This window comes from Mustela erminea, chromosome 14, assembly GCF_009829155.1.
Source record: "Mustela erminea isolate mMusErm1 chromosome 14, mMusErm1.Pri, whole genome shotgun sequence".
Lineage (NCBI taxonomy): Eukaryota > Metazoa > Chordata > Mammalia > Carnivora > Mustelidae > Mustela > Mustela erminea.
The window spans coordinates 68,777,597-68,800,600 of record NC_045627.1 but is presented as its reverse complement, the minus strand read 5'-3'; the positions used below and the strand labels follow the sequence as shown (position 1 = coordinate 68,800,600).

Sequence of the window (23,004 nt, the reverse complement as noted above, 5' to 3'; positions counted from 1 at the left end):
TGGCCTCTTTCTGAAGAGTCTCTCCCTTGGTCTCCTCTCCGCGTGGGGATTCGGGAAGTCCCACCACCGCTTACGCAGCGCTCCGCACGCTCTCCCCGGTATTTAATTCCATTTCTGTCTTTCTCCCTAACATTTAATAACCGATTTCAGAATGCGGCGGCACCTGGGCCGATCAGTTGGTTAAGGGATCGTCTCTTGGTTTCGGCTCAGGTCAGGATCTCATGGTCGTGAGATCGAGCCACGCATCGGGTTCCGTGTTCAGCAGGGAGGCTGCTCAAGATTCTCTCTCTCTCCCTCCCCCACCTCTAAAATAAATAAGTAAGTAAGTAAGTAAATAAATAAATATATATATATATATTATATATATATATATATAAGCTTATATATATAAGCTTCTCTCCAGCTTCACATATTTTTCATGGCATGCCTACCTCTACCCCGAGTGTCGGCACTAGTGCTCTACCTGCCCTTCTACCCACGTGCTACATGAATGCATGTTTCTCTTCTCACTGAGCGGTTTCTCTGCCTTTTATTACCAAACTCCAGTTTTCCTCTCAAGGAAATCAATCATCACTGCTTCTCTGAAAACTTTCCCGTTCTTCTGGGGCAGGACTGTGCGCGCTCTCGTTTCTGATCTCACCGGAACGCCCACTTCTCTCCATTATGAACAAGCACCACGAACGCTTTCCATGTTTACGTAGCCACCAAGGTTACGAATTCTTCAAAGGCGGGTGTCATATCTCATTTATTTTGGGGTATCTCATTTTTCAGCAGAGCACCTGTCGTCACAGAACAAACAGCTAGTGAAGGTAAACTAACAAATGATGAAACAAGCCTAAAATTTACTACGGATTTTAATATTTACTATAATTAGGAGGCATTTCCTCTACTGGGCTACATGCAAGAATTACGTAGACAACTCGCCCAGCTTTTAGTCCTTTGCCACGAATACCAGGGAGGAGTTTGTTGTTGTTGTTGTTAGTCTGAAATGAGGTAGCTTGATTTGGTGGTGGTGGTCCATACAGAGATTTACTTCTAGTCTGTGCCGTAGGCTTCTGTGGGACAGCTGAGTTCACGAAGTGTTTGAGTGTTGAACCATTTCTATCACCTTCTCATGGACAGACTTATTTTGGGCACATGGTTATATTTTATCTTTATAGTTGTCTTATCTCATTGGAGAATCAAAGGCAGGAGTATTGGTATATCCCTCACAGGAGGGATGAATACAGTAACCAAGCAAGCAAGCAAGCAAACAAACAAACAAAAACACTCAAAAGAGCTTTATATGATAAAAGAAATCTATTTACCTTTAAGTCACAGTAGAGGCAAGTTGTCTGGAGAACTCTATCTGGAGACTTGACAAGAGGAACTGTGATGTGTACACGTGCCACTGAATGGACAATAGATGTAGAGAAATTTTCATTTAGTCCTCCTCCAAGGTCACCCTCCTTGGTTTTAAGACAGATGAAACATAAGCATGTTTCTGCTGTGTCTCCCTTTATAAAGAAAAGAAACTGAGCAAGAATGGGTAGTTGAGGGAGATTGCAATGTAAAAAAGGCACAATAGTATCTGTGTCAAACAGTTGGTTAGCTTTGGATTGGAAGACATGCATCACAGTAGGAAATGGAAAGAGCCTTATTAACCAACGATTTTAGGCAATACTGATACTAAATGTCTCCAGAAGAGGACTAACTCAAATGCCTTCTCTTCCATGAAGTCTTACCTAATTCTCTCTACTTGAAAGAAAACTTTCCCTCTTTGGAACACAGCTGTGTGTGGATTCTGCTTCTCCAGTGATCTTTACTACGGTGCATTTCTTCTTGCCACGTCTCCTAAGCCATTCTGCAAATTCTTTGGGTTCAAGAACATCATCCAATTGTACATGTTGATATGATCAGTAGCAGTAAGATGATGCCTTGTGCACCGTGGGGTTCAACAAGTATTTATTGGACTCAGGATACTGACCAGTTCCTTTCTGTAGGCTAGAATGAAACCTATCAAGCAAATGACACTCATTTCTTTCTCTACATGCAAATTTCCCAGCAAACATTTTCAGAGTGTTTTGTCATAGGCACCACTTTGTGTGGGATAACTTTCAGCAGATTTCTGCTGGAATTCCACAAACATTTATTGAACACCAGGTGAAAGGGAAGAATTGAAAGAGGCTGGTGTTTGGAGTTGACTTTTTGCAGTCTCAGAGACCTACCTCTGACAAGAATGAAATTCCTTTGGCATGCATCTCAAACTGCTTGTCAATGATAAAGAGAATTTCCTCTGTTAAGTGCATCTGTACATGTGTCCCAGGGAAATTCAGAGAGAAAAATGGATTCTTGGAAGATGTAGATTCAGTGGTCTGGGCTAAGATTTTCTACAGAGGCAACTACTGTGTTTGCATCCTTGTTCTCTCCAGTTAATTCAAACCAATGCTGAGTAGAAACAGAGAGGTGGTTTGTTATCACTGAACATGGATGATAATGACTTCGGGATCAATACCTGCTGAATTTTTCTCTTTCTTCTCCTTAAACATACAGACGCTGCTCGATCAAAGGCAGGACGGTGTTACAAAAGGATTGATTTACCATTTCCAAACACATGTGGCTGGACTTGCAACCAATTGTGTAAGCTACCTTAAACCCCTTTCTAGAAGGAAGAGGACTGTAAATAAATAAGTAAGGGGGCTGTATTTTCCTGCCTTCTCTGGGCTCCCTTCTTTCTGGAGAAATTGATGTGGTATGTTCTGCTGCTAACCCCACATTGTAAATAACATTTTGACTTTGAGCATCCTGGTGAAATATACTTAAAAATAAATCAGATGGGGCTCTAGGCAAGGATAAATTTGGAAATGGGTACCTGCTATGGCTCTGCACTGCGTTGCCGTAGGGCTATGCTGCCCAAACTCTATTCCTCTTTCGGTCGTAAAAAATAGGAATTTGTGTTTGCAAATGATCACACGGACTTTTTCTTTTCCATTGCTACTTCATGCATGGCTTTCCTGGGGATGTCAACAGAGTGGGTTAGCACAATAAAGACAGATGGCGGGGAAATAATTCTGAAGGCTTTTTTGTTGTTTTTGTCTTTCTTTATTGCAGCGCAACTATTACAGGCACTCAGAGGCACTCATTCTTAACTAGAGACTTTGCCATTAGCTTTGCGCTCTCTCTAGAACCAGTTGCCTTTTCTTACCCTAACAAGGGCAAGATTTTTTATTAAAGGGTGGACGAGCACTTGATACTCGGTCACTCTTACATAATTTAAGGGAAATTAATGTAAACTGGGCCCTCCAACTGCAGGGGAGAAACCAGGCGTCAGAGCAGCTGGTGTGGCCATGGATTACAAACATGTCTTCCCATCTCTGTCTCTTCCTATACTCATTTCCTTTGCAAATGCAAACTTCCCAGCTCCTTTCACTGGAGGGTGGGAACTATTTCCCCAATCCTTGGGTTTGGGTTTTCTCACTTCCTTTGGTCTCTAAAATGTAACAGATGAGAGAGCCAAGGAGCCAGTTATGAAGCAGACCTCAACAGATCTTGTGGTCTACGCTGTGCTGAACCAAACGCTGCAACTACTGTATGATCATGTCAGAGCTACTCTGTTTCAAGAAAGGGCTGATGTGGAGGACAGAGCAGTGGAGGAGGGTCCAGCTACGGCTGTCTCAGAACAGCCAGAACAAGCCAACCCGAAAACGTATGAGAGAGCGCATCGAGAATCAGCAGAGTGGCCAGCGGGACTTACAGAGCTGAGAGCAGGTGCCTGAGGGAGGCCAGCCTAGAACAGAAGAGTCAGCCAACTGAGCCAAGGCTGAAGCCCTGAACGGGAGAATCAGGAGCTCATTCAATGAGGGTTGTTTGTAGCTTTCGAGTTTTAGGGAATTTTGCTATGCAGAAATAGCTAACCAAAACCTGTGCTATCACGAAGACCAAATTAGTTTTTGAGTTAGATCAGTTGGTGTTCAAATCCTGGTTGTGGCAGGCAAATGGTTAGCTTTATCAAAGTTTTTAACTTAGTTTCCTCATTTGAAAAGTAACAACACCTACATGTGTCTATTTCTTATAAGGAACAGAAATCATGCATGTCAAGCATATGACTCTAAGCAGATGGTAGCTATTACAAGTGCAGGAAAGTACTGGAAATGAGAAGGAGCAGAGAATGAGAGTGATAAGAGAAGAGAGAGAAGAATGAAAGGCGGAGAGGAAAGAGAAATGGGGGAAGGGGAGAGGGAGGGAAAAAGAAGGAGAAATGGGGGAAGCAGGAGGGAGGTTGAAGAGTTTGGGATAATCTGGAGATAGAAAGTTGAGGTTGGAAGGCTGTCTTCAACCCTTTCCTTAAACAGAGCTTGTGATCTTTGTCTGTATACAGAGAAATTACACAGTCAATGCTACCGAGCCCATGCTAACACCTTCAGAAACTGTATTTCATTTTACTCTCACAGTCTTCCTGTTAGGTAGTTCTGCTTGTTACCCCCATATTACAAAGGAGCAAACTAAGGCTTGGAGGGTTTAGGGATCGACTCAAGGCCACACAGTTAGTGAGGGATGGGGCCAAGCGAGGGGTGAAACCAGGCTCTCTTAAATACCACAGAGTACACTTCTTTCCTAGGAAGGCTGCATTTAGTGGGTAATTTGAGTTTTACAAACCTATCATAATAGACCATGGAAAGACTCCCCTCTAATCAAAAAGGCTTTGTAAATCAGATCTATCTTTTTTAAAATTTTATTTACATATTTGACAGAGATCACAAGTAGGCAGAAAGGCAGGCAGAGAAAAAGAGGGGGAAGCAGGCTCCCTGGCGAACAGAGAGCCCAATGAGGGGCTCGATTCCAGGACCCCGGGATCATGACCTAAGCTGAAGGCATAGGCTTCAACCCACTGAGTCATCCAGGTGCCCCTAAATCAGATCTATCTTAAGGGCACATCTAACTTTATAAATCAGACACATTCTTGAGAATGCATTCAGTAATGTTAGGTTCATCTTTTAAATATCAGAGAACCTGGGGGCTTTGTGGGTTCCCAGTGACAATTCCTTTGTCTTCATCTTTCTTCTGGAATGAAAAAGAGACCCTTTGCCTTAGAAAGTTGGCAGGGTATAGATTTCATAGCCATTAATGCAAGAACTGGAATTTTATACGAGTCAGGTCAGGAGCACTACTTTGAATCAGATCTTAGAAACCAGTGACAAGATATTTTAACTAACGACACACTTGCTGTTTGACAACTTTCCCCAACCAGGAGAAGTATACTTTAAAACAAACTCAAAAAGTCCAAGGGATTTTGGGATTTTGCTTTCTCACATTTCGAATGTGGAAGTAAGGGACGGAACATGCTCTATTTCTAAGCCTTGACTGATCCCTGAGCTGTCATTGTCTTTACTGCCCTGAACACACGACTCTCCTCATCATTATGGATTTCAGTGAAGGAATTTCTGACCCAAAATTTGTATTGCTAAGGACTACCCATTGTTATAACACCAGACTGGTGAGGTTTTCAGGATATACATTTGCAAGTTACTTAAAAACCAAGGTTTCTCCCACTTTCTGAAAGTTTGTGCCTCTTCACTTTCACAAAAGACCCACATTAGTAATTGATTTTCTCACCTAAAGGAATAGGGAAAGTATTTTTGCTTTTTATCAAAAGAGGTGAAAAGCAAAAATAGCATTGAGCACTGCTTTTGCAAATTCTTATAGAGGTGGTACCTCCCCAAATCCTCTGCTCCCCCGTACCCACCCCCACCTTCCCAGCAGAAGTGGCCCCTCCAAGCTCCTTCCCCTGGAAAGACACAACATCTCAGCGTTCAGCCATCAGAGCTCTGAACAGTGTCTGTGAGCGTCTGTGCTGTATCTTCATTTATTTTGTGTTTCCATTAGCAAGATGCATCCTAAGGTATGAGAAAAGTCTAAGAGAGGTTATATTTTTGGGTCTGGGGACACACAAATATTTTTCCATATATATCACTGGCAATTTGTTTCCTGACTTTATGCCTCTTCCGCTTAGGAAAATTTTCACAGGAATACTCTACTTTCGAAGAGCAGGGGAAACCTGCACACCTATACCACTGAGTTTCGTTTGTCATCTCAGGGAATGATTTGGGGGATCTCACGTTTGGAAAATTGAGTCTCACTGCCTTCGAATAAGTTGTAATTCAGAATTGCAACGAAGCGCCATGACTTCCAGCAGCTAAGAGAAATCTTGAGCAAGATAAAATTTCAAGTGACCCATCTTTGACAAAATCAAATGGGCTCACAAAATTATCTTCCAGAGCTTGTATGCATATTCCAGAGCAATCCCTCTGAGAAAAAGAGCTTCTAAGCACAGCAGGGTCTGAATTGATGGCAAAACCATTAAACCCGTGATTGCAGCCGAACCAAAAGAGAAGGAAAAGTATTCTTCATGTTTTTCAGAACATGACATTGAAATGTAGAAACTTAAGCATGTTCCAGTCACTTTTCTTATTTTTATCTCAGGACGGCACATAAAAACTCTTCAATATTCAAAGCACCACAAACTTAAATACGTGATTTTTGTCTTCTAGGAAGATCTGTCCAGCAGCTTCCTTTTTAATGCATTATTTATTTTTATACTTGACTTCACAACTAAGGACATCTTTTCAAAATGGAGATAATTCTGAAAAGCCACAGTGAGACCTCTATTCATTTGGTTGACTTAAAGACAGTACCTTATTTAATAAAACCAGGAATCCTTTAACGGGCAGGGACTGGGCCCAAACCTCTTAGACCATGTGTCCCATTTAGAACAGAGAGCATTGCTTGAGTCCCTACAATTGCCCTTTCACTTCCGTCTTATTCTCATTCAATTCTAATATCTACCCACCGCAGTAGGTGTTACTGTCTCCGTCTCCATTTTACGCGTGAGAAAATGGAAGGAAATAACTTGCATATCGATCTGTAGGCCTAAGGAAGTGCCAGCATGGAGATTCTGGCCCTCATTCATCGGGGTCTCAGTTTCCTGTTCCTTCCTGGGTATCAGGTTGCCTTTCTGGAGGTTTATGTTATTGAATATCCTCCTCCTCCCTGGAGAACTGAAGAAGTGATATGAAGCACTACTGGCTTGTTTCTTATAGGGCAACTTAAAAAAAATATATGTTTTATTCCCTTTATCTTCTATTTTTCTTTCCTTCTGTCCTGTTACTTCATCATCCAGATTTTCATACTGTCTGGATATGTGTTCTCCTACAATAAATAAATAAATAAATAAATAAATAAATAAATAAATAAAGCATCCTTTCTATGCAGACAATCTTCCCACCACTCCCGGAAACTCTAGGTTCTGACAGTCACTTTTGAAGGCAGATAATAATCCAGAGACTATGTAAATGGTTCTGGCCACAAAACAGGCCCCGGGAACCAGCGAACCATGAGTAAAACAACGACAATGAAGCTCAGAAATGCAGTTATTAATTCACACCATCAGGATTATTGCTTTTTGTAAAGGTATTTTTAATGAGAGGAGATAAACAAAGCTTTTAAAAATACACACTATTGTAATTCTGGATCATTGATTTTTAGTGATTTCCCTGGGGCATACACTGGCTTATAAAATTTTTTTGGTAGGGGTGAGAAGTTTGTGTTACATACACGGATGGGGCAGAGAGGTCTTCTGCTCTCTTTGAGACAAGGGACATTCATTATTTATGCATTTTTATTAGGCAACTGTTACCACAAACTTGCCAAAGAAGACCTGAGCATGTGCATAAGTGTGTATTTTTTTTTTTTAACTACTCTAAATTCCCCAGTGTGGGGAGAAGAAAACTCCGAATTCAAACATGTAAGATACAAGTCACGGTGGCATCTGACTATGTGTGCACACACGTGAGCACACATGCAAGTGCTTGTGAAATGCTTGCTTGAAGACTTGCAATTTGATTTGCACAACACTCAATGTGCGTATCTGATTAGGTGAGTCCTCTGAGAGCTCAGGGAGAGATGTCTCACGGACCCTAGTCTTGAGTCTTTCTTGCGAAGTGGTCTTTCCCATGTGTGGTCTTCCTGCTTTCTTTTTTGCATGCCTGTTCTAAAGTATAACAATCTTCATAAACACAGCTTTCACCTTCTGCTAATATTATCAGGACAGCCATCCATTTGTAACTCGAAGGTTGGACACCTTGTCTCTGGTCTTAAAGGGAATCAGATTCCTAATGAGGTCTAACTCCAAATTGCATCATCTCCTCATGCTCCTTCCTGAAGTTTGAACCAGCACAGGCAGGCAGGTTATGCACAAAGAGGGGCTTACCTAGGTAAGACTTTTTATCCTAGGAGTGGAGAAAGTCCTTGATTCAGCATATAAGCTCCAGCAGGACTGGAGTTTCCCTAATGAATCTCCAGCCTTTGTTACAATATTTAAGATATAGCAGTTGTTTAAAATTTTTTTTTGTTTTCTTGTTGTTTTGTTTTGTTTTGTTTTTCACTTGGGCATGATGAGACGAAGACAAGGAAAATACGAAATATGGTTTGTTACTCACTGAACAAGTTACTGAAAATTCAGGTTACTGAAAATATGGTTTGTTACTTACAGTTGCAAGAGGAGTGGGCAAGCCATGCCATACAAGGCTACAGGGTTTGTCAGGAAGCAGGGGAAGGTGGGCAAAAGCTTTATTATGGTTTTCATGGCAAGAAATTGGTGAGGCAAGGTAAGCTGGGTTAGGATTTACTAGTTTGAATAATGTCAGCAGGTTCCGGGGCATGGGAGCTGTCTGGAGTTGTCCACACTGTAAGCTTTCAGGGAATGAATTTCGAGTAAATATTTCAAGAAATAAATGAAAAGGAAAGGTACTTTAATTTTTGGAGGCCTTTAATGACCACATGATACACACTGAAACAACTAAATAGTATCACTGTTAAGGGAACTTTATTCACATAAATAAATTCACAAGGACAGTTTAATAACATTTGCAATTAAAATTATTCTCCAGTGCTGGAAGGACGGCTTTCAATTACATGTAGATCATTGGATTCATTTAATTCACATGACTTGTAAATTTGAGAGTCTGTGCTTCTAAAAATAAAGCCATGAAATCCTTCCTGAATACACACAACTCCATTAACAACTTCCTTAATTAAAATTATCAACAGTAAATACATTTGATTACAGTTGCTGTATATTATGCCTTATTTAATGTTCCATCTATTTTATATACTACGATACAGGAATTTCCAGCTATTGCCTTCATCTTCATATATTTAGTTTTAATAGAACTTCATCTGAGTTTAGCCTCCCCTTTTAAAGGGAAAAAGTAATGCACTGTATTTTACTCCCAAGCAATTACATCAAACAGAATCTTTCTCTTTTGTGATGGCTTCTCGACATCAAGTCAAGAGAGCCCATCAGATCTCTGTGTCGACTGTTTGGCGCCAGGCCTACACAAAGAGATAAGCTGTCCTGTCAGGACAGAAACACAGAGAGCCAGGACTGGGGGTTTCTAGTGTAGCTGGATGATTTTACCCATTACCAAGGTCAGAGATGTTGAACTTCATGAAACAGACAAGACCGAAAATTAATCCAGAAACACAACCAAGGCAGGTGGTAAATCCACTTTAGTAGGTTATCTAAGGACAGGAAGGATGAAGCAATGCCAGCTTCCAAGGCAGACAAGCCCATAGTCAGGAGGAAGAACGCAGAGAGAATGGCGCTAGTGAATGAGAACACGGTTTTTGAAACTCTCAGCTGCATGGTTAGAGTTGGATCTGCTATCAGAGTGAGAGAGGAGATGTACAGTGGACAGCTTGATTCTGAGAGGCGAGCGGGGGGGGGAAGGTTAATGTCATTGTGAAGTTTCCACTGCTATTTTGTAGCACTGCCCAAAAAGTAAAGTGACATATACCTGCGGTTGGAACAGCTGGGTTTGGTTTAAGAGTAGTTTGGTGCATAGTCCATTAGTCTAATTTGCATATGTGGTGCCCACACACCAGCAGACACAGTCTCTGGCAAACTGGCAAAAGAGACCTGAATTTTAAAATGACTTAAAGTCATTAAAATGTTTTCCTAATTCTGTAAAAAACAAAAATCAAAAACAAAAAACCCCCCACAACAACAAGTAAAAGTTTATTAATTATTCCTTGTGTTTCTTTCAAGTAAATAATTTAATGTAATCAGTAAGAGTCCTTCTTGAGATTAACCATGGGTAGTCCTGGGGTTCCAGCCTGGCTGGGCATGTGTGGGTCAGTTAGCACAAGTCCTTGTCCATGAGGTCCAAGGAGCTAGAGGGAACCCCTTCTAGGAGCTACTACCTGGTGTTAATAACGGCAGGTGATGCTGAGGTCAGTATTGTTCTTGTCATATATATTGTCCTGTCTTCTAGCCACTAGGGAGAGTTGCCAGGGGATAAAGAAAGAATCAAGAGGAAAGAGGAAATGCTAAAAGAATGTCTTGCTAGATGTCCATGGGTCATCGATCTCTGACCAATATGAACAATACCGGCACTGCATCCTCAGTGCCACTACTGGAAGGGTCAGCAATAGTACCCAGGTATTTGGCACGCTGGTGTAAGCAAGAGAGACTAAGGGTTAGGGGAAGACCTGAGAAATGTAGAGAAATGTAGTATTATAGACAACAGAAGAATTTTTCAGGGAGGAGTAGGTTGTTTTTTTAAATTTTATATAATAATTATATATACATATTGCATTTAATTTATATAATATTACATGCACGTGCTTGCGTGCACACAGGCACACCACTAAAAGAGGCCAAGTAAGAAGTGTGTATGCATGTGGGATTGCTATGGAGAGTAGATGGAGACGCACTTTCTCTATCACAACAACAAAAAAAAAGGTAGATCGTTCAGTGCCTGGAAAATTAGAATGTATGATAGTAGAAATACTCAGGTTTAATCAAATCTCAAAATTATAAAAGGTAACAAGGAGACTCTAGAGGCCCTTGAATTATAAAAACCTATTTTGAATTGGAGACAATATTTTTCTTTTGGGAAAAGAAATGCCCAAATAAATTTACCTTCTTTGAGAAAATTTTTATTGTTCTTGTAAGCTTGTCATCCAACAGGGGCCTTCACTTCTTCCCACCTGTGGAGCTGAAAGTCTTAGTGGACTCACTTCCTAAAAGAGGCGTAATATTCCACATTGTCTGGTCCGGTAGGACATGAATCTGAACACTTGTTGAGGAGTTTCTAGCCACTGATATTAAAGGAAATCAAGGTGTATTAGGTCTCTGATACAATACACGTAGCATCTGTTGTGAATCTAGAACTTCAGAGAAAATGTCTTGTGGGCTGAAAGAAACAGAACCTGATCATTTATTAAATATAGAATGTTTGGCCAAATTACCTTAAAATGGCATCAAGTATATCTTCTTTAAGGAAATTTCTTGATATTGAAATTAATAAGGGCAGATAATCAAAGCAGGTATGCCATAAATTTGTATCCCTTACCATCGAATTTACTTTGAAGCAGTAAGAATATATCTTTTAGAGTTTAATACTTGTAGTATTAAGTAGTAGTGCTAGGAAATAGTAAATTCATATAGAACTCACTTTCAAAGGGCTTATTACCCTGATTGAGTTAAGCTAATTAGACAGATGTAGATAGATGGTAGATAGATGGATAGCTTGATAGATAGGTTAAAACAAATTAACGTATAGTGTGTTCTAATCATTTTAAATTAGTATTTAGGAATTAGTAGGTGGAAAAAATCTGAAAATCTAGGGTCCCTTATAATTCTTTCTTTTTTTTTTTTTAAAGATTTTATTTATTTATTTGACAGAGAGAGATCACAAGTAGGCAGAGAGGCAGGCAGAGAGAGAGAGGAGGAAGCAGGCTCCCCGCTGAGCAGAGAGCCCGATGCGGGACTCGATCCCAGGACCCTGGGATCATGACCTGAGCCAAAGGCAGTGGCTTAACCCACTGAGCCACCCAGGCGCCCCAATAATTCTATATGAATTTTCAAATCAGCTGGTATTCAGATAGAGATTTTGTTTAATCTATAGATCTGTTTGGGGACTATTCCCATCTTAACAATGCTCAGCTTTCTGGTCCACGAACATGAAATATTTTCCCATTTATTTAGTTTTTTTATTTTTTCAATAACAGTTTTCAGAGTAAACTCCTGCTATTTTTGCATTTTTATTAAATTTATTGCTAAATATTTTATTCTATTTGATGCTATTATGAATGGAAGTGTTTTTTCATTTTTTTTTCCAAATTGTCCATTGTAAGTGCATAAAAACACAATTGAGTTAGGTATATTGATCTGATATCCTGAAGTCTTGCTTAACTCACATATTAGTTTTTGGAAAAAAATTAATGAATTCCTTAGGATTTTTTAAATATAAGTTAATGTCATCTGCAAATACAGATAATTTTACTTCTTTCTTCCCAGCCTAGATGCACTTTCTTTTTCTTGTTTAATTGCCTAGATAGAATCTTCAGTACAATCTTGAAGAAAAATGTCGAGAGCAGACATCCTTGTTTTGCTTACTAATCTTAGGGAGAAAGCATCTAGTCTATTACCATTAAATATGATGTTAGCTGTGGATTTTCACAGATGCCCTTCATCAGGTTAGGAAATTTCCTTCTATTCCTAGATTTTTATTATGAAAGGTGTCGGATTCCATCAATTGCTTTTTATACATCTATTGAGATGGTCATGTTACTTACCGTGTCTTATTCTATAGATATGGTGTATTATGTTAATTGATTTTCAGATATTGAACTTCATGTTCCTGGCATAAATCACACTTGGTCATGCTATATAATTCTTTCTATACATTGCTGGATTCAGTTTGCTAAGATTTTGTTGTGGGATTTTATATCCACATTAATAGGAGGTATTGGTCTACAGTTTTCTTGTCATCTCTTTGTCTGGTTTTGCTATCAGGGAAATGCTGCCCTTATTAAATGAATTGGAAAGTGTTTATTCTCATGTTATTTTTTGGAAAAAATTTATGAAGAATTGGTGTTAATTCTTTGAATATCTGATAGAATTTAGCAATCAAGCCATCTGGGCTTAAGCTTATATTTGTGGGTAGTTTTTTAAAAAATGTATTAACTCAATCTCTTTATTTTTGTTTGTTTTTGTTATAAATCCACTTAGATGGTCTTTTCTTTTTTTTTTTTTTTAAATTTGGAATTTTAATTATGTACATAAATAGCAACATGAGAACGAGTTCTAAGGCTAGACATTCTCTCTAGGTGAAAGGATTTCCGATTAGTCCACTTGTAGTATGGTATCACCCAAGATAACAAAGAAGCCTAGCATAGTTTATCCTGAAGAAGAAAGCCAATTTACTACATTCGGTACTGACTTCTCTGCCATTTTTCTGTAGAAATACTGGTTTACTGCATGGAGTTTCCAATGTTTACCTATAACTGATTAAAATGGGCAGAGCATGCAGCATTCTACTTATTTCCAGGTGAATTCTTCACATTTCCTGGCTTTTGAAAGTTCTCTTTCCACAAATCTTCTATGACTATGTATCCTCGTAAACCCCAGTCATATAATTTCTCCCCACTGACCTGGACAAATACGATGGCTTGTTGTGGGTAATAAAGAGAAGCAGCAAGTCCCATGAATCCAGGCGGATATACCAGCTTCTTTATTTTTGAGCCTCTAGCCAAAAGAAGTCCAACAATGCCAGCAAAACCGATAACACCAAGTCTTGGAAAAAATCCAGGAGGTGCATTTTGGAGATAGTCATAGCTGCCTAACCCCCATTGAACCAAGCTCTGCATCTTGGGCTTAGTTTGGGAGTATGTTTCCTGACACCAACTTGTATACAGCTCGCAATAATGTCGGAGATGTGAAATGCTTTCCTCAAGTGGGGTCCTTGGCTCTTCCACATATTTAGACTGACCCTCGGGAACGGAGTAGAGTGAAAGCTCATTAACCTTCACAGAAGCTTTGTGAGGTGAGTCCTTTTTAGGTGACACATAGACTTTGAAGGTGAGCAGACTCAGGCTGGCCGGCCGCACAGCCCTCTGGATTACCTTGAACATGTTGCTGGCAGAGGTGGCTCCGGCGGGGTAGATGATCTTTTCTTGAGTAGGTTTTGGCAGTTTGTGTTTTGTAGGAATTTGTTTATTTCATCTGAGTTCTATAATTTGTTTGCTTACAATTGTTCATGGTATCCTTTATAATCTTTTTTTTGGGGGGTGGGTAAGGTTGGTACTATTATTTCCTCTTTTATTTATAATTCTAATAATTTGAGTCTTGTTTTTGTTTGTTTGTTTTTCTCCCCTTGGCCAATCTAAATAAATTTGTCAATTTTATTGACCTTTTCCAAGAATCAGCTTTCTGTTTCATTGCTTTCTTTCCTATTCTCTGTTCATTAATTTTTACTCTAATCTTTATTTCCTTTCTTTTGTAGCTTTGAGCTTAGTTTTACTTTTTTTCCCCTCACCATCTTAATGTAGAGGTTAGGTTACTTATTTTAAAAAATCAGTCTTCTTCCTTAATATGGGCATTTCCAACTCTAAATTTCCCTCTAGGAATTGCTTAGTTCTTAGTTCTTAGCTATATCCCACAAGTTTTGGTATGTTGACTCTCATTTCCATTTATCTCAAAGCATTCTATGATTTCTCTTATGACCGCTTGGTTAGTTGGGAGTGTGTTGTGTAATTTCTACTTATTTCTAAGCTTCTCAACTTTCTTCCTCTACTATTGATTTCTAATTTTATTCCACTCTAGTCTGTACTGTATAATATTCCTAGCCTTTTATTTATTTTTTAAGTTTAATTTAATTTTTTTCAGTGTTCCAAAATTCATTGTTTACACACCACACCCAGTGCTCCATGCAATATGTGCCCTCCATAATACCCACCACCAGGACAACCCTACTGCCATACCCCCAAAACCCTCAGTTTGTTTCTCAGAGCCCACAGTCTCTCATGGTTTATCTCTCCCTCTGATTTCCCCCAACTCACTTCTCTTCTCCATCTCCCAATGTCTTCTGTGTTATTCCTTATGCTCCACAAGTAAGCGAAAACATATGATAACAGACTCTCTTTCTCTACTTGACTTATTTCACTCAGCATAATCTCTTAAATTTATTGATATTTGTTTTATAGCCTAGTATATGGTCAATGTTCCATGTGCATTTGAGAAGAATGACAGTTATTAAGTAAACTATTCTGTACAGGTCTAAAAGGTCTAGTCATGGTATGATTCAAGTCTAGCTTCTTGTTGACCCTCTGTTTATTTGTACTATGCATTATTGTAGGTAGGGTATTGAAGTCTCCAACTGTTATTATTGTACTGTCTGTATCTTCCTTTATATAGGTATTTTTTTTGGTTCATGTATCTCAGTGCTTTTATTAGACACATTTATATTTATCCATTATTATAACTTCTTGATTGGTTGACCCTTTTAATATTATGAAATGTCACTCTTTTATTGCTAGTAACATTTTTTAAGTCTATATTGTCTGATATTAGTACAGCCGCTGCAGCTTTCTGTGGTTCTTGCTTCATGGTCTGAGTCTGCCAGGGCTGCCATAAGGGAATGCCATAGTCTGGGCAGCTTAAGTAGCAGAAATATATTTTCTCACAGTTCCGGAAGCTGGAAGTCCAAGATCACGGTGCCAGAAAAATTAGTTTCATAGGTGAGGCCTCTCTCCTTGGTTTACAGATGACCCTTCTCTTTGTACCATCACCCAGCTATGCCTTTGTACATGCACATCCTGGTGTCTCCTCTGAGGTAAATGATCTTGCTTCCAGAGAGATGATATCAGAATTTCGCATTCCCACTACATTTCTCTCCTTGTCTCTATGAAGAGACACCAAAGAGGAGGCTTTTTAAGAAAACACAATGAATATGGGCCAATAGATGAGTTTAGCAGTTGAAACAAGGGGGCGATGGGAACATGCATGGACATCCATGGAATATGATTAGATTATTGCAGCTGTAGTTTTTTTTTTTTTTTTTTGGAGGGAGAATTTGAAGGTAAGGGGAGAGTATGAGGGTCTTAAGTATCAGGGTAAGAGCTTAGTTCAACATTCTGGAAGAAACAGAAGAGCCATAGCCTGGGAGTACAATAGTAAAGGAGGTTTCTTCCCAACCATGAAAATCCAGCTACTATAGCAAAAGCTTGTGAACATTGGAACTATGGGCATCATTTCAACTTTTTGTCCTAATTCTTCAGTAATTAGCTGAGTATGGTGAAAAGTCATAGGTTAAGTGAACAATTTCTTGCACTCTTACGTGTGTAGACCAGATATCTCTATTACATAGAGATATGTAGAAATGATACACCTCTCATCTATGGCAGTGATCATAGATATAACTTCACATATATTGTGTGATTATTTGACTTCTATTGCCTCATAAGTAACAGTCCCACAGGTGGGAACTGTACAAATGTTTGTTTGCCGTTCATATCCCCAGTGTCTAACTCAGTGCCTGCAACAAACTCAACAACAAACTCAACAACATGGATGGATGGAGGATAGATGACTGAGTGGACTGAAGGGTAGAAATTATGTTAAGGATAACCAGTTTTCTTAGTTTGGTGCATATCCAATTGGAGATGCTTGCTATCTTTTTTCTAATGTCAAACTCAAAAAGGGAAAAAACATCCTGTGTTCCTAATCCATGAATTATTTTAAAAAAGACCCCAAAAAAGAAAAACACCTGAAAAATATGTCTTGCTTTGCGGATGTTATAACTATCGGGAGGTTAGTGAAACTCACCAAATGAGAGCCCTCTGTGGGGAAAGTTTGAGTGCACGGAATTCAAGTTATCAAATGAACTAACTGTTCTGGCTAGGGCCCTACAAAAACATTGTAAGGACTCTTACCTTTAAATAACCACTTTCATTCTAAATAAAATACAGATAACTTCCCCAGTGAAAAACTGCTGAGCGCTGTTTTTCCAATTCATCAAAGTGTAAAGCGAGCCCATACACAAATCAATTCAGGGGGTTTGCAAAAGGGAGGAAAGGAGAATACCAAGATAAAAATATCCATTAGAAGTGCAAAGTGCAATAATGATTAGGAGCCTATACAAACTCAGACTTCACAAATGGCAGTAACCAGATTTCTGAGTAATCCTCCCTGGAATAGGTCACAGTAGAAAGGATTAGTTGAAGGTGAATGGACAGTAATGTGGTCTGATCAATTGCCCTCAGTATGCTTCAGACATCCCACAGTGTCAAAGCAGCTTGGTCTGATTGGTTGTGCCAAGGGTTGTCTTGTCAGAAATTCAATTCATGTAAGCGAAGAAGCCAAACAAACTTAACACTTCTCAAGGGCAAGCTTTGTTTGGAAACAGGAAGCAGGTATCCTGCAGTTTTCAAACAATGTGCATGAGATCTATCCCAATATCAATATTGCCAGTTTACTTGCACAAAATGGTCTCCTTTAACAAGTCCCCACACTTTCTTGTTATCACTTGATCCAGTTTTAGGTGGGTTTCATCTTGGCAGCCAAGAGAAGGGGGGGGACCACACTGGCAGCCAGGTTTTGTGTTTTTTTAAATCTCATGGAGCCAATACCTCTTGTTATAGAGGTATTAAGAATTTCTGAGTTTGCTCACTACAGCTAGGTTGTTCCTAGCACAAACTCAGAGAACTAGCACTTAACAGGAGAATAAGACTTGGTTGGGAGGAGAGGGTTTCACTCCAGGGAGAGCAAATCCAGATGCGGGTATTGAGGGAGGTGTCACTCTAGCAGTCTAACCATGGGGCACCAAGGTCAGGGCACAAAATGAAGCAGTCCTGGCCAGGAATCATCTACCATAGAAGATAAGAGTAGAATGACAAAGAGGGATCCAACAGAAAAAGACACTCCCAAGAAACAGGGTCTTAACCTTAAAGACGGGAGACTTAACAAGAATTTTCCTTCCTTCCTCCATTCACTCATTCATTCAAAACTATGTTTGAGTTCCTATTCTGTGACAGGCACCAGAAATATAATGAGGTAAACAGATATGGTTCTTCCCCTCACAGATCCTACTGTCTAATGAGAGAGACAGACATTCGTATGATGAATACACACATTGACACATTATCATGAACTGTAGTTTAATTCTAAGAATTGGAAGCTCATGGGACTAGAAATGTGAAATAAAAAGTCCTGAATGGATAAGTAAGAGGTGGTCCATATACACTATGGAGTATTATGCCTCCATCAGAAAGGATGAATACCCAATTTTTGTAGCAACATGGACAGGACTGGAAGAGATTATGCTGAGTGAAATAAGTCAAGGAGAGAGAGTCAATTATCATATGTTTTCACTTATTTGTGGAGCATAACAAATGGCATGGAGGACAAGGGGAGATGGAGAGGAGAAGGGAGTTGAGGAAAATTGGAAGGGGAGATGAACCACGAAAGACTATGGACTCTGAAAAACAATCTGAGGGTATTGAAGGGGCAGGGGGTGGGAGGTTGGAGGAACCAGGTGGTGGGTATTGGAGAGGGCACAGATTGCATGGAACAATGGGTGTGGTGCAAAAATAATGAATACTGTTACACTGAAAAAATAAAAAATTAAAAAAAAAAAAAGTCCTGAAGTAGACTGGTGGCTCCAATGAAGGCTCACTTCCCTGAGGAGACATGTGAACTAAGGTCTAAAGAGTTAGCAAGAGAATGGGGGTGAGGAAACATTCAAAGTTTTCAGGTGGGAGCTCATTATACATTTATGGAATTAAAAGGCCAGGTCAGCTAAATCACAGAAAATAAGAGGGGTATTGAGAGAAGGGGATGAAAAAGAAGCAGAAACTAGTCACTGAAGATCTTGTGAATCATGTTAAGATTTTGGTGTTTAGGGGCACCTGGGTGGCTCAGTGGGTTAAGCTGCTGCCTTCAGCTCAGGTCATGATCTCAGGGTCCTGGGATTGAGCCCCGCATCAGGCTCTTTGCTCAGCGGGGAGCCTTGCTTCTCTCTCCCTCTCTCTTTGCCTGTCTCTCTGCCTACTTGTGATCTTTCTTTGTCAAATAAATAAATAAAAACTAAAAAAAAAAAAAAAGATTTTGGTGTTTATTCTAAAAGCATTGGGAAGACATTGCATGCCTTAAATGAAATAATATAATTGTGTTTATTTTTAAAAGAGGACTCTGGGGCATAAAGTGTTCATTGGTCATGAAAGTAGAAGCAACAGGAATGAATGATGCTGCAGAACACTTAGGATTTTTTTTTTATTTGTTTTCTGGATGAAAACTGACACCCTCTATATTAGGGTGCTTCAAACAGAGATGATGGGGAGAGGCTGGGATATGACAAGAGGTGAGATCAACAAGCATGGTGATGGACTAAACGAGATGTGTGGTAGTTGGTAGAGAGAGAAGTGACAGAATTGCTCCTCAGATTCTTCTTGAAGAACTACCCAGATGAGGATCTATTTTAAAAATACAATAAACACTGGAAGAAGATTGGCTAGAGGAAAGGACTGAGTTCTGTTTCAAACATTTCCAATTTGAATTCCTTTGATACATCCTAGAAGATGTAAAGAGAACATAGCTGAATAGGTACGCCTGCAGATCAGAGGAAAGATCTGGGCTGGTCATATAAACTGGAGAAATCCATTTGCATATGGGTGACTGTGGTTGATGAAAGCATTTGGTGGGTGTGACTTTGCTAAGGGAGGGAGTACAGAGTGAGGAAAGGGGAGCACTTGGAACCCAGCCTTGAAAAGTATCAACCTTTAGAGGTTAGGAAGGAGAAAATGGACCAGAAGGAGCCTGGAAGTAGCAGGAGGTAGAAAAGAAGGAGGAGGTAGGAGTGATATATAACAGAAGGCAAGGGAAAGTATTTAAAGAAGGAGGAAGTGATCAACAATATTGAATGCTGATAAGGAGTCAAGGAAGATGAGGATTGAAGAATGTTCACTGAATGGTGACATGGAGGTCATTCATGATGACAAAGAGCTTTTCTGGTGGAATTTTTGTGGTTGTTGATATTGTTGTTTTCTCTCCAGATCAATGAAACTCTTTCTCTCACAATCAATACACCTATTGCCTTGCTGATTAATGGATTAACCAAGATTTTCAGTATTAAGCAGGCTTTAAAAGGGAGAAGGTAGGAAGCTTATAAAGGAAGTTCAGAAGTTATACCATGGAGATACTTCAGGAAGCTTGTTAGAAACAGAGATACCTGCATCCAACCTCTTCAGATTTTCATGCAGTTAGTCTATAGTCAGGTAAGGGAACCAACCATGGCACATAGTGTCCTTGCCCTCGAGGGTTCTCTCACAAAGCCATTTCATTGGCTTTGCCTAATGAAACATTAGTGTGAAGGAAGGAAAGCCTTGAGAAGTGCTTACCACTGGGGCATGCCATCTGGGAAACCTTCTTGAAATACAGTTGCCAAAAATTAACAAAACAGGAAACAACAAGTGTTGGCAAGGATGCAGTGAAGCAGGGACCCTCTTACACTGTTGGTAGGAATGCAAGCTGGCACAGCCACTCTAGAAAACAGTATGGAGGTTCCTCAAGATGTTAAAAATAGAGCTACCCTATGACCCAGCAATTGCCCTATTAGGTATTTATTCCAAAGATAGAGACGTAGTGAAAAAAAGGGACACATGCATCCCAACGTTCATAGCAGAAATGGCCACAATAGCCAAACTGTGGAAGGAGCCGAGATGCCCTTCAACAGGTGAATGGATAAAGAAGATGTGGTCCATGTACACAATGGAATATTACTCAGCCATCAGAAAAAATGAATACCCACCATTTGCATCGATATGGATGGAACTAGAGGGGATTATGCTAAGTGAAGTAAGTCAAGCAGAGAAGACAGTTATCATATGGCTTCACTCATCTGTGGAACATAAGCAACAGCACAGAGGAAAACAGGGAAGGGAGGGAAATCTGAAGAGGGAAAAATCAGAGAAGATGAACTATGAGAAACTATGGACTCTGGGAAATGAACTGAGGGTCTCAGAAGGGAGGGGGATGCGGGAAGGGAGTAACAGGGTGATGGGTATTAAGGAGGGCACATGTTATGATATGCACTAGGTGTTAATAATAACCAATGAATCATTGAACACTACATCAAAAACTAATGATGTACCATACAGTGGCTCACTGAACATAATAATAAATTAAAAAAAAAAAAAAAGGAATACAGTTGCCAGTTGTAAAGAAGTCCAGGTAGCTATGTGGAGTTGTTCACAGGCAGAATGGAGACCCCTAGCTGGGGTTTTCAGCTATCAGAGAATACCAGTGGGGGGAGGGGGTCATGTTGGACCCATTAGACATCTCAGCTCCTCTGCCAAGCCACTTGAGACAGAACTGCCTGGTCAGCTCACAGACTTGTGAATAAATAATGGGTTGGTTTTAGTTAAGCTACTAAGTTTTGGAGTGATGTGTTAGGCATTAACTGCGACTGTAAGAGTCCTCCTTTGACTGTGCTCTTTTGGTGATTCGAACAATGCTGTTCCAGAATATATTAGACCATTTTTCAATTGCCACCATCTTCTCTCCCTCTCTGCCTCCTCTTCTTTCTCCAGCTTCTGCTCCTTGCAGCTCCCTACCGGGCAGGCAGCATCAGACATGAGAGGATCGAGCAGGAACCTGACATCTTTCCTCAATAATGTGAGACACTGGGTAACTGACTTAATTCTGGAAGCTTCAGAGACCCCATCTCAATAGCACAGGGACAAGGGCCCTGTTGCAGGAAAAGGCGGGGTGATGTGTGTGGGATCTAGCATCTAGGAAACGTTAGCTCCCTTTCTCCTGTCACTGGCTTATCGTTTTCCCCTGAAATACTCCTTAGCACATTCATCTAAGCAATTTTCTTCATGTTTGGTAACATTCACTTTTATTGGCCTCACAGTCATTGACACTCATACACAATAGGGTTTCTTATAGATTACTTACAAGGTGTGAAATAAGACTTCTGGAAGGGTTAAGGTTTCTTCTTAGAAAACCATCTGTGCTAAAATATTACCTTGGAGTAAAGCGATCATTTTTGATGAAGGCAGGTGCAGTGGAGAACCCAGGGCGAGTGCCCTCCTACTCCCCTGTGTCACCTCCAGAAAATTTCAAGCACTGTGGATTTTGCATAATAGAAAGCACTAGAAAACTTATGGCTTCAGGGGCACTGAGGGGAAGCCAAAGTTCCTATTATATTTTTAAGCTCTTCTTTTCTGCTTGAACAAGTAATGGCATCACTCATCTATACAAGCTATCAGTAGGAAATTCTGATACTCTCTCCCTCAGGACAAATCCAAAATAAACTGTCAGGAGTCTGTAATGGTACCAGGCTCTCAAACAGTGGGAGTCCCCAGGCATTTCTCAGGATGGATAAGGAACTTGTGAAACTCATTGTGTTTCCCTTCTCCTCTGAGCCCTTGGTGACCTGTTATTGTTGCTGGTTGCTGGTTGTTCCCCTTCAGGGTTGCTCATGCAAGTGATTGAAGTTCGAGCACTGGTCACAACCTAATCAAGCCCAGAGCTGCTTGGCTGGGAATTTGCTCCACCAGAATGTGTGGCTGGCCTTGGTAATACGCATCATGGACATACTGGATGGTTCGGGGATGTTATCAGGGAATTTGGATTATTGGGAAAGTGGAGGAAATTTTTAGTCTTCAAAAAATCACTGGAAAGGCGCTCTTTGAAATCTGCTGGCAGCTTGCTACTTCATTGTTTCACCCCATTCACTGGATGCATGCTCTTTTAATAGGCAAGGTGACATGGCCAATATGAATCCTAGTCTAGAGATTGAATGACATTTAAAATATTTTTGTGTGTGTGAAATTTATTCTAGAGGTTCGTAAAGATAGTCCCTGGTTCCCAGATAGGCTAAAAGGTACTATGGCATCAGAATTGCCACAATAGAATAGAAATATTATCTATCTTACCCACAGTCTATCTTTGGAATGCCAAATGATGGTTGTTAAGAGAAGTGTCTTCTCTGTCTCCTCTGCTAACCCTTTAGTCACTGATCATTCATTCATTCATTCATTCATACAGCATCCATTACATGTAGACCCTGTTAGATGCTGGGATACAGAAATGAATATTGCATGGTTCCAATAAAATAAACATCCCAGTAGTGAGTAAAGACACATAATAATGGTTGTTTATACAAGGTAAGTATTATT

General features: G+C 40.0%; 1 protein-coding gene and 1 long non-coding RNA gene across 2 annotated transcripts; both read right to left on the bottom strand.

The window, feature by feature from the left end:
- Positions 1-532: 532 nt before the first annotated feature.
- Positions 533-2,978, bottom strand: LOC116573461. The gene is made up of 3 exons (XR_004278799.1): positions 2,852-2,978; positions 1,308-1,496; positions 533-779 (listed from the first exon to the last, which is right to left on the bottom strand). It is a non-coding gene; the product is annotated as an uncharacterized LOC116573461 (long non-coding RNA).
- Positions 2,979-13,081: 10,103 nt separating this feature from the next.
- On the bottom strand, positions 13,082-13,979 carry LOC116573460 (MICOS complex subunit MIC26-like). Its single transcript, XM_032313622.1, has one exon. The coding sequence runs from the start codon at positions 13,954-13,956 to the stop codon at positions 13,360-13,362; it is 597 nt and encodes a 198-aa protein (XP_032169513.1). The 5' UTR covers positions 13,957-13,979; the 3' UTR covers positions 13,082-13,359.
- Positions 13,980-23,004: the final 9,025 nt, after the last annotated feature.